This window comes from Heloderma suspectum, chromosome 16, assembly GCF_057233095.1.
Source record: "Heloderma suspectum isolate Gila_16-S chromosome 16, 16-S_ref, whole genome shotgun sequence".
Taxonomy (NCBI): domain Eukaryota; kingdom Metazoa; phylum Chordata; class Lepidosauria; order Squamata; family Helodermatidae; genus Heloderma; species Heloderma suspectum.
The window spans coordinates 10,017,939-10,030,331 of NC_139473.1; the positions used below are offsets into that span (position 1 = coordinate 10,017,939).

At 44.4% G+C, this 12,393-nt stretch overlaps 1 protein-coding gene across 7 annotated transcripts in view; it reads right to left on the minus strand.

The window, feature by feature from the left end:
• Window positions 1–571: 571 nt before the first annotated feature.
• NF1 (neurofibromin 1) overlaps window positions 572–12,393 on the minus strand; it is a 236,608-nt gene continuing 224,786 nt past the window's right edge. For all 7 annotated transcript variants that reach the window (XM_084822899.1, XM_084822897.1, XM_084822895.1 and 4 more), the window contains one exon: window positions 572–3,323. In XM_084822899.1, the coding sequence (XP_084679025.1) occupies window positions 3,181–3,323 (143 nt within the window). In that variant the 3' untranslated portion in view covers window positions 572–3,180. The remainder of the gene's footprint in view (window positions 3,324–12,393) is intronic.

A 12,393-nucleotide genomic window follows, 5' to 3' on the forward strand; every position in this document is an offset into this window, starting at 1 on the left:
ACATGGGCAGAGGGCCAAATGGTTATAGGGGCTTCTGCACAGGGCTTTCTTTGGGAAGCCAAAAAGCTCACCCAGCCCACCAGCACCCTGGGCTGATCATCTGCTTGTCTCCTGCCCATCTACAGAGTTGACCTGGCTTGGGGCTGCAGGGTCCACAGAGCACAATGAGAGATTTTGATGCAACAGGACCTCCAAGGCCATCATGTGCTACTCCTCCCTAAGTTTTGATTTGGCACGGCAGCACACTGCAACGAGAACAGGTGAGATCCCAAGCTCAGGCATCTCCTGGGACAATATAAGGTCTTCCCATTTATCACCGAAATGGAAATAACCCTTAAGGATTTTCACCTGTGATCTTTTCCTCAACTGCACTTAAGCCTTCCTTCTCCCAGTGGATTAAATTAATTTCTGCAGCAATTTCTACATTATCAAGACCCCCCGACTCAAGCCCATCTGAAAACTCCTATGTTTTCTTCTTGGTTTGGCAGACTGTTGGCATCTGAAGCTTGTGTCCATAGCTTCTCCCCCACCCACCCCACAGGAGTGTAACAAAATTAAACAGTTCTCTGTATCAATACAATAAAAGCAATTGTTTTTTATATACATAAAACAGATTACATTTTAACTGAATGCTATTCACATGCTAATTGACAACAATAAACCTGGACCACTTTGTTGTACCATCTTCTAAAGATTTAGCTATGGAATTTCACTTACTGAAACTCACCATTAAAATTTGACAAGGGGGGCTTTAATCCCAGGCACGCTGCCCCCCACCCCTCTTTGAAGCTGCTGAATAATCCGTTATCGTCTATATATGTGGGAGTATTATTTTCAATAGTAGATATATTTAATTTCTGAGAGACATGCATTTTAAAAAATAAATATCAAGAGTTCATACTTCCAAAATCAAGGCAAACTTCACACTTTTGGACAGTCAGAGGCAGCATGTTGACAGCCCGCTTTGCAGTCTGGGACTTGTGTGATCTCAGGATGGAGCCAGTGTGGCACAGAGGTCAGAGGGCCAGACAAGAACCAGAGAGACCCAAAATTCAGGGGCTGACTTTACACCACTCTTTTCACCTGACCTACTCATAGGGTTGTTGTGAGGATAACACGGGGCAGGGAGAAAACTGCACATTGGCCTGAGCTCCTTGGAGAGAAGGGTAGGGCAAAAACATAATATAAGAAATGTATTTATTTCATTTATATCCCACCTTTCCTCTACGGACCTCAAGACAATGTATGACAACTCTAACAACAGCCCTGTTAGGCAGGTTAGCCTGAGAGAGTGTGGCTGCCCTGAGGTCAGCCAGTGAGCCGCATCGCTGAATGGGGATTCGAACCTGGGTCTCCCCGGTCCGAATCCAGCATCCTAACCCAGGAGCGTTGAAACCTTTCAGCCTGACGGCTGGATTCCATTTTGGAGAAACTGCATTCCAGTGGTGGGTGTGGCCAAAGGGGCTTGGCCAAGCTACAAAACATACCAGCTTATTTTAGCTTAAAGCTCTTATGGCCAGCAACCAATTCTTAGGAGAGATGTTTCAACCTTTCAGAATGCGGGGGCAAAAATGCACAAAGCCAGGAAACCACCACATGGCCAGGCGTTGGGGGAAAGGAGTGGGGCCAGGGGAAAGGGCGTGGCCTTCTGGGGACCCCAGGTGGGCTGGATTTGGCCCCCAGGCCTGAGGTCCTGCACCCCTGCTCTAAGCACTACACTACACTGGCTCGTCTTAAATAATTCAGCCACCCATTGCACACACAGTATTTTGACAAGGGCTTTCACAGTGAGAGCCGTTTCAGTCTACAGTTCCCAAGTTCCAAATAGGCTTCCATTGACAGAGATCCTCAGCCAGTTAAAGCTTTCTTAAACAAGGCAAAGTTTGAGTGTCTATACTGAGATTAGAAAATGCAGCTCAAACACCGTTCCATCCAAACCGGGCATCAGTTGCTTTAAAAACTGAAAAGGTAGCACTGGTGTATATTTGGGCAAAGGCACATGGCCAAAAAGACCCTTTGAGGAACCTTGAAAATCAGTGTATTTGCATCCAGCCTCTTTATTTTGCTGGGAACGACATGAAGGGATGAGAATTCGGTGCAAAGTGCACACTGCACGGAAGGGTGATGGTGGTGGGAAGCATCATATTAAAGCACCTCTCAGAGCCTTCATAGGAGCAACCATTCAAGGTTGCACAACCTCAACTTTCTTTCAGGGGAGCAAGCAATTGGGTGGAAAAGACTCACAACAGTACACCTTGCCCAATGTGGCTGCAATATTCACCCAGGATGGGACGTAGGGAAGTGCCTCCCACGGTCTGTGTGTGTGTGTGTGTGTGTGTGTGTCTATCCATCCCAGCAGGACCGTTCCCGCTGATCTAGGCAAGTTAAAATCCAGCAAGAACACTTGAAAACGTTTGCCCAGCCTGCTCCACACGTGCGCAAGAGGTGGTGTTCTACAGCCTCAACAGATGCACCTTCAACAGCTATCCCCTGAAATATCTGAATAGTTAAGTCAAGTTAATAGTTAAGTCAATAGTTAAGTCAAGATACACCTTGGCAGAGTGAAGCCTCCGACCTGCTAGTTAAGCTTACAGCTCTGGAGTTCGGCTCCAGAGGAAGGAGGCCCACAGCTAAAGGGATTTGGATGAAAACCAAATTGCTATGCACGTCCATTGGCCAACCAAACTACAAATGTGCAAACAAGATTGGATATTAACACTTTTTTCCCCCTTTTAAAGTAGATATAAAACAAGCTGTAAAAAATACAAGTAAAACAAAACCCCAGCAAGACAAGACGAATGTGTCCGAAGTGAAGAGAGGCGTGATTTCCCCCTGTGGACACAGCTACCGTAATTTCTGACGTCTCCCCGCTTTCTCCAGGTTCTTGAAGTGCTTCCATTCATCAGTTCTGAAATTATTGGCTTAAGAACAAAACAAAACAGACAGAAGGGTGGTGTGTGGTTTGGGGAGGGGGGAGGCGACTGTGTTAAAACACAATGAAACTCCGAAGTAGATTCACACAACTGTTTCGAGAGCTGATCGTCCGGGGGCCCCGAACGGGCAGGACAAGCGCATGGGAGGTTCAAAATTAAGTGTGGGATGGCTGCTTGTGGAGGTTGGGCAGGGTACATACGTGCGTCAGGGCTTTGTTGTTGTTTTTAAACAAAACCTGAGAGAGCTTCACACAATCTTTTTAATGCTGTGGCGCTTGAAACTGCCGGCGCTGCGCTGCTTTTGAACTTGGCTTGCCGAGCCGTGGCGAGTCCGCCCGCTGTTGGAGTGTGCCGTGGTCGGGGAGAGCTCCACGTTCTCCTTATCGATTCCTTAAAAAAGGGGAAAGGGAAAAGCCACAGGAGGGCAAGTTAGTGTTAAAAGGTCTGCTGCGGCCAGGGGACTCTGTTGGAACGTGGGAATGTTTTAAGGGCGAACTCTGTCTGCAGTTAAGATCGGAGAAGCATTGCAAAGGCGGGGAGAGAGGACCGAGGTGTACTCTTTTGTGCCAAGGTTATAGAGAAGGGAGGAAGGAAAGAAGGAAAAAAGCTGCAGTTGAAGCCAGAAGCAGCAGATAATAGGTTTTGATTGAATTAGAAAGTGGCAAAGAGAGTTTCCAGCACACCCCTGACTGATCCATGGATGTCCAGGAAGGGGTGGCGGTGGGGTGGGTCCCATTGGCCATTTATAACCAATGGCTTAGGTCTGCCTGCACAAAAGCGATGCTTCCAATACTTGCCCAAATTACAGAAAGGTATAGTCAATTCAGGAGGCATTCTTGCACCTGCAGCCCACCATTTCGCCCCTTATTCCACATCCATGTTGTGATCTCTTGCCTCTGCTGCTCCTGGCCTCTCCTATGCTCCCACTCTTCTCTCCCCCATTTCTCCTTCTCTTCTCCTCCTCCTTCTCGGATGTCTTCCCCACATGTTTCTGGATCACTCCCTCTTCCCGAGCTCTTGATCTCACTTGGCCTGCTGCTGTACCACTCTTTCCCCTTCTAGGCCCTTCCACTCACCTGCCTTTTGTCTACAACAACCTTCCCCAACCTGGTGCCCTCCAGATGTTTTGAACTTTGCTTTCCACCAGCCCCAGGCAGCATGGTTAATGGTCAAGAATGCTGGGAGTTGTAGTCCAAATATCTGGAGGGCTCCTGGTTGGGGAAGGCTGGCCTGGAATCTGGACAGCTCAGCCAATGTCAGCCAAGCCCTGCTCTGTTTCTCTGTTACATCAGGCATCTCTCAGCCAATCACTGCCAGATGCTTCAAACCATCACCACCAAGTGCCTTCATGGATAGCAACACAGATGTTAATATTTTTAACCTAGCATAGCAATGGTGGGGGATTGGGTAAGGATTCGTCTTTCTGCTTGGATTGTCTGATGGTTTCTTTCATGGAAAATCAAAAAGGTATTTCATTCCAAAGTGTTTACTGTTCCAGCATGTGTCAAACCACAGATCAATCAACAGATGCATAGGTAGGCCCGTCTGTCTGTCAGTCTGGTTTATGTTGTAAGATTCAAACATGCCTATCTACTTATCTATCTAATGTTATAAGATTCAAACATTTCTATCTATCTAGTTTATGTTATAAGATTCAAACATGCTTATCTCTCTCTCTCTCTAGCTTATAAGATTCAAAAATGCCTATCTCTCTCTCTCTCTCTCTCTCTCTCTCTCATAAGATTCAAACCTATCTATCTATCTATCTATCTATCTATCTATCATATGTTATAAGATTCAGACATGCCTGCCTATCAATCTATCTTATCTATCTATCTATCCATCCATCCATCCATCCATCCATCCATCCATCCATCCATCCATCCATCCAGTTTATGTTATAAGATTCAAACATATCTATCTATCTATCTATCTATCTATCTATCTATCTATCTATCTATCTAGTTTATGTTATAAGATTCAAACATGTCTGTCTGTCTGTCTGTCTGTCTGTCTATCTATCTATCTATCTATCTATCTATCTAGTTTATGTTATAAGATTCAAACATGCCTATCTATCATCTCTCTCCAACATGCCTGTAACAATACAACTATTTTTACAAATAAAACTGAAAATCTAATAAAAAGGCTCAAAATTCCAAAAACACTTCCAATATAAACTGTACAAAACAGTAACATATCCATCTTAACAATATTCCCCAGGAATGAATAAACCCACTCTGTGTGACCCAGTGGGGCTGGTGGCTCCAGTTTCTGAGGGGCGGTGATTCCATTCTGGATTTTAGTTAAAACCAGCCAGAGCTCTAAAGGTGTTTATCCAAGGCACTGAACCCATTTGGGGGGTTAGGTTTATGCACCTTGGATAGAACCTTTAGAGTTCTGGTTGGTTCTCACTAAAGCCCAGCATGGAATCACCGTCCCTCTGAGACTGGAGCAACCAGCCTCCACTAGTGTAACTCAAATCTGCTTTCCAGTGCAATGACGGACCAAGATGCAGCAGCTGTATTCCAAAGCAGGGTTGCAAAGTCAAGAGGATCATTAAGGCCAAAAGGAGTAACTGCATAGCCTTAAAATCCACCTGGCTTCCTTCGCCAAAAGTTCCCTATGTGCTGGTAGCTTTCCTCTATTGCCCAGAAATATCTCTTTGTCTATGTGATTTATCTTCCCAAGGCTGGAACAAAATGCTCCCATATTTTGGTGTTATTAATATGTTCTTCTATTCTGATTTTATGATTTCTTGTAGTTTTACCTATATGGAGTTTGTTCCAAGGACAAAGTATGGCATAGATCACAAATCGAACTGTTACATGTTGTAAAATCTCTCGATGTGTATTTTCTTCCCATCAGTATGGTTTACAAATTGTTGCAAACTTAAAGGATGTTCACAATATATACAATGTTCACGGGAAAATTTTCCTATTGGAGGGCTTGATCTTGGCAAGATAATTTGGCTTTTCCCTCAGATGTATCACTTCTGACTACCCAATTTCCTATATTTCTGGTTCTTTTATAAGCTAAATATGTGGGGGGGGGGAGACGGGGGGTTGCATCCAGCAATATTTTTTAACCAAGTAGTATCTATTGCTGATTGTCTTAAAGAAACAATGATATTCTTAAAGGGTAAAGCTACATATATCATTCTGTTATTGGAATTCTTTTGTTAAGTTGCCAATAAAGTCCTTCTGCTTATATTATCCACCCTTTTTAAAGTTCTCTGTAACAGTCTCTCTGGAGAGCCCCTCTGTATGCTTTTTCAGATTCTGTTCTATTATCTGAGTTATTTGTACAGTTTCTTTTAATTTGTACAAATTTTCCATAAGGAATATTTTCTCTAGTGTGTTGGGAATGTCAATTGTAGCATATTCCAAGCTGTACTTTTCCTATAAAGAGTAATGCTTAATCCTCCCTCCTCCTTCTTCACTAAGATGTTTTTTAAAAATGATATTCTGGTAGTCCTCCATCATCTCAAATTTAATATTCTACATTTTTGTTTCTCTTTTTCAATTAAAAATGGCACTATTTTATTATTTACATAGTATCAATTTACTGATACATAGTAACATTAAATATTCTCCGTTCTAACATTTACCTACTTAATGAAACTCAGTCAACTCCTTCATATTGCCGTGCCAATCAAATATACATCTATATGTACAGATGTACAGTTAAGAAATAAATGTTACTGTTTTGTACAGTTTACAAGGAGAGTGTCTTTGGAATTTTGGAGCCTTCTTTTTTATTAGATTCTTAGTTTGGTTCATAAAAATGGTTGTATTGTTTTAGGCATGTTAGATATATTTTAAGTATATGCGGGCATGTCTAAATCCTATGTGTGTGCGTGCGCGTGTAGATGTCATTAAAGGACCTATATGTGGTCTGAAATGCATTGGAACAATAAACCTCTTTGGAATAAAATACTGTACCTTTTTTTGTCTAATCCATTGCTTTTTGGTGACCTTCTCAGGGTTCCTATTTTATTGGTTTTTCTTCCTGGTGACAGAAGATGGGGGGAAAGGAGACCCTAGTTGCATGGCGTAGCCTGGTGCTAGAAGGTCTAGATGTCGATGATGGTGGACAGTTTATTTTGCTCAAGGATCAAACGATTGTCATATTTGGATCAGGAATGAATTCCTTCCACATTTAGATTTGCTAGCAACAGAGACGTAGTGGGTGAATTAATTTCTCTCTGTAGTGTGTGTGCTTGGCTCAGTCTCTTCTTCTGCCACCTGTATCGTTTTGCTAAATTATTCTTGGAATAGGACAGGCATCCCTGGGAAAAAGCTTCACACCCACTCCTCTCTGCTTGAGGCATGCCATAATCTGGATTTGGCAAAAGTGTGATGTAGATGCAATTTGGGGCTCAAATTGGGCTACTAGGCAGTGTTCAGGTCTCCCTCAGTCCTATAATATCTATTATCCTGCAACTCCTGTTCATTTCATAGTTGCCAGGAAGTACCGGCCATTCCTCCTGTCAAATGATGGGGTATTTCCAGGGGAAGCAAACCAACATCTCTCTCTGCATGCTTTTCCTTGATCTTTACAGGATGCCTCGTAAGTCCCACAGAGGAACCGATCACACTCCAGGCTCTTAATAGGCAGGGTGTGGAGGGAGGAAAGGCAAGCAGTGAAACTACACAAATGCATGCAGGCCAAATTACTACATTTCTTCAACCCTGCAGCATTGTTATTTTAAAAATGTTCTCTAGAATTTCTGCTCTACAACCCTTCCATTGTCACTCTCACAGCATCCCTACGAGGTAAGCCATTCCCCTTTGTATCACACCCAGGCCAAGACATATGCAGGCTTGCCAAAGGTTGTCCAGTGGATTTGGGAAGGCATATCAGTTTGAATTCTCAGATTCTGCACCGTACACCCTGACTGACCATGCTAGGGCCCATCTTCGCAGTGTGAGAAGGCCATAAAGCAACTCCTCTTTTCTTTCCTCTCTTGCCAAAACAACAAATTCTGTTCAGCTGACTGCATAGGGCTGAGTAACTTCAGAAGGGCCCCCCCACACACACACACAAGCTGCTCCTCCCTTCCCCCACAGTGCCTAAAATAAAAAGATTTAAAATCATAATTTTAAAAAATGGCACCTAGAGTGGCTACGGGGTGCCAAAAGGGTCAAAGTTAGCGAGCTAATTTTGACTCTGTTGGTGCTCCAAAGTAGCTACAGAGCACTGAAAGGGTCAAAAAGGCTACTCCGGACGCCATTTTGTTTTGTTTTTAAAATATTATTTTACAATTTGGGGGGGGGGCAGTGAGGACTGCAGCAGGGGATGCATGCAGCCTGTGGGATAGACGATGCTGGGACTACAAGTGTCCCATTTTCAGCAGGGTGAAGGAAGCGGGCAGGGGTGTGCCGTGCTCTCCTGACACCACCCCGATTCAATGCCACCATGCAGAAAGCGCTCAAGCTTCCATCCCAGTGAATAACCTCTCTTTCTGAAACACACACACACACACTTTGGGTCGGGACAAGAAACACCTTGGCTTGCAGGTGCTTATTTCCACGTGTCTCCTTTACGCTCCGAGAACTATGTTTCCCCGTGAACGTCCCCCAGTTTAATTATTTGAACATTCAAAAGAAGTCCTCGCTGACAAAACACGCAGACCAGGGCCTTTGCTTGCACACACCTTGGTGCCTGTTCACAGTCACATGTGAAGGGGGGGGCAGCCAAAAAAGGGTTGCCTCGAGACCACAGCCTGGCCATACACCCCTATGGGCGCGTGGCTTCCCTACAGCGGACCTTTCCGCAACTCGACATTGCACAGCTTTGGACTAAGGCAAGCTGCCAAGAGGTCGATGCTATTTACACGCCCGGGCACACACACAAAGGGTTGTTCTCAGGGTGTGTCTCATTCTTGAGACTTCCCCACCCTGGGCACTTGGAACTGCTATAGGTCAAAGGATGTACACAGGCCCCTTAGCTTTTCTGATGGCCCTTTAAAACCCTCAACCAACAGTTTGGGACAAATCCTATCCCCAGGCACACTTTTCACTGTAGGATTTACATGGATGCAGATCTACAATGTAGTCCTTGTAGGACATGGTCACCTGTACAGTAGTAACCAGTGTCTCCAAATTTCAGCCACCTACCATTTACAAAAAAACACCTGGGACATAAAACATCCCAAGGAATCTACTGATTTTTGCCATTGGGGTTTGTGCCATTTTTTTCGCCCCAGCCACTAGAAAGTATTGGGGTAAAAAAGAAGGCCCATGGGGTTTTCCAAACAAAAACTGATCAAGCAAAGCAGACTTTTAAGAGCCCTTCTGATATCACACACATGGTGTTGTTTTGGGACATTTTACTACCCTGAGATAATTGTTATTTGGCCCGTGGTAACGAATTGATTATTTTCAATTGTTTTTGCATTATTTTTTACGTTATATGTATGTTTTATTGTAAACTACCTAGAGATCTTAGGATATCAAGTGGTATAAAAGTAGTTTAATAACATAAATAAATGATAAATAAAATCTCCCAAAACTGTTTATGTAAGTTTCCTTGCAGTGTTGCATGACCGAGATGTTTAGAGAGATGCAAGGGGGATGATTCGACTAATTTTGGGGGAGTCAGGGGTGGGGTGTCATGGATTTCATGAAGAGCTTCCCTATCTCCCCCCCGTGCCCAATTACTCAAGCAGTGCTTCTTCCTGACACTTGCTGTTTGCCATTCTAGATTGTATATTACCCCAAACACACAAAATTCTGGCCAAGTCAGGAGGCAAAGAGGACCAGGTGGGCATGCAATCACTTATGCCAGGCAGAACAGAAAAGGGAACAGAACAGGGCAGAAATGTGAAGATAGGTGGGTGGAGGATATAAAGACAAAAATACATAGCCAGGTATGGGGGTTTACTTGAGTATCTGGATGTATTTTTCTGTAGCTGGTTGCAAAAGGTTTACGGGGGTGGCGGGGGGGGGGGAAGCTGGCAAGCCCTTGGCAAGCAACCAGTTCAGAAGTCTGGCAAGGAAGAGGCAGAAAAAGGGAGCGAGAGCAGTTTTCTTTCTGCAAGCAAAAAAGCACCTGGGACATAAAAACATCCCGAGAAATCTGTTGATTTTTGCCATTGGGTTTTTTTTTGTCCCAGCCACTAGAAAGTATAGAATCACAGAATAGTAGGGTTGGAAGGGGTCTACAAGCCCATCGAGTCCAACCCCCTGCTCAATGCAGGAATCCAAGTCAGAGCATCCCTGACAGATGGCTGTCCAGCCTCATCTTGAATGCCTCCGGTGTGGGAGAGCCCACCGCCTCCCTAGGTAGTTGGTTCCATTGTCGTATTGCTCTAACAGTCAGGAAGTTTTCCCTGATGTTCAGCCGGAATCTGGCTTCCTGTAACTTGAGCCCATGATTCCGGGATGCACTCTGGGATGATTGAGAAGAGATCCTGGCCTTCCTCTCTGGGACAACCTTTCAAGTCCTTGAAGAGCGCTCTCCTACCTCCCCTCCATCTGCTCTTCTCAAGGCTAAACATGCCCAGTTCTTTCCGTCTCTCTTCATAGGGCTCTATTTCCAGTTGGGGTAAAAAATGGGGTTTTTCAAACAAAAACTGATCCAGCAAAGCCGACTTTTAAGTGCCCTTCTGATATCACACACATGGTGTTGTTTTGGGATGTTTTACTGCCCTGAGATAATTGTTATTTGGCTCGTGGTAACGTTTTTAATGCATTGATTATTTTCAATTGTTTTTGCATTACTTTTTACGTTACATGTATTTTTTATTGTACACTGCTTAGAGTTCCTAGGATATCAAGAGAAAAAAGGTGCCCCATCTGTAGGTGGCATTTTTAAAGGGAGCCACACAGGCCTGGCACTCTGATCTATAAATCAGTCATAATTCCTTACAGATCAGACAAAACCATCACCTGTGACACAAACTGACAGCAAATGCAACTCCATCAGCACGGATTCGCTACTCATACATTCTGAACACATTGCCGATGCGCTTGAGAGGCAGCCACATGCAGCTCAAATGAAAAGAGAAGGTCCCCGAAGGCTCCCCGAACATAATGGTCTGTGGCAGCTCCCATGCGTCACGCTTTCTCGAAAATCCCACCACTGAGGAAGTCGAGAGCAAGCTCCAAGGCCACACAGATGCAAATGGGAGAGCCACAATATATTACGCGTGAGCACTGTGCTTCTAGCTTTTTCTCTGTACCGAGAGAAAAAGTTTCTTCTGTCCAGAATGATGCATATCGGAACAATTAGGAGCATGAACTTATTTGGCAAAAAGCTCAGAATGAATAGCCAGGAGCCTGCCACCAGAAGCTGCCACCTGACGCAAACGCCTCACTCAGCCTAATGGCAGGGCCGGCCCCGAGTTATTGGTTTTAGAAGGCATACCAAAATGCCTTTAAAAATGGACGTTTTAGGATAAAATACATTCAGAAATGTGTGCTTAAACACGTATTTAAAACTAACTAAACGAACATGGCCCAAAATAGACTGTTCCATCCATTTCTAGTGATAGCCCGTGACTTTGGTGTTTTCTAAAAAAAGGGGATTAGAGAAATTTATGGAAGACAGCAAGTTTATCACTGGCTATTGTTTATGACCTCGTGCCCTCCCCAACCTGGTGCCTTCCAGAAATTTTGAATTACAACTGGAGCAACTTCACTATTCAGGAAAGACTACAACATCTACTTTGGCTCCTTTAACTTAGGAAAAAGGCAAGCAAAGGGGGACAGGATAGAGGTGTAGACAATTATGGTGTGGAGAAGCACAAACACCAGAACCTGGGATGATCGAATACTGCTCCCTGATCTGCTGGTTTTCTATGTGCAGGATGTGTTTCACATCAGCAGTTATTCAGAATTATGTTCCTGAACTGGTGCACACCACTTATATGTGGATAGGGAGGCATTTTTCTCCCTCTCTCACAATACTAGAACCCAAAGGGGTCATTCCATGAAGCTGATGGGTGGGAGATTCAGGACAGATTAAAGACAGGACTTCTTCACACAGTGCAGAGTTGAACTATGGAATTCACTACCACAGGATGTAGTGATGGCCACCAATTTGGGTGGCTGTAAAAGGGGGTTAGACCAATTCCTGAAGAAGGCTATCAATGGCTACTAGTCCTGATGGCTCTATGCTACCTCCAGTATCAGAGGCAGTATGCCTGTGTACACCAGTTGCTGGGGAACATGGGTGGGAGGCTGCTGCTGCACTTATGTCCTACTTGTGAGTTTCCCATGGGCAGGTGGTTGGCAGAATGCTGGGCTAGTTAAGCCTTTGTTCTGATCCAGCACAGCTCTTCTTATGCTCTTAGGTCTAATATTCAAACAGTGTATCTGAGAGGAGAAGAGGTGGGGCAGTCAGGTTGTAGTGTGGAGTCATTTCAGAGCTGGGGAGAATGAGCTACACACACACACACACACACACACCTGGCCTGGCTACCTGGTGATTTGGTCTCATCGGTATTCTTGCT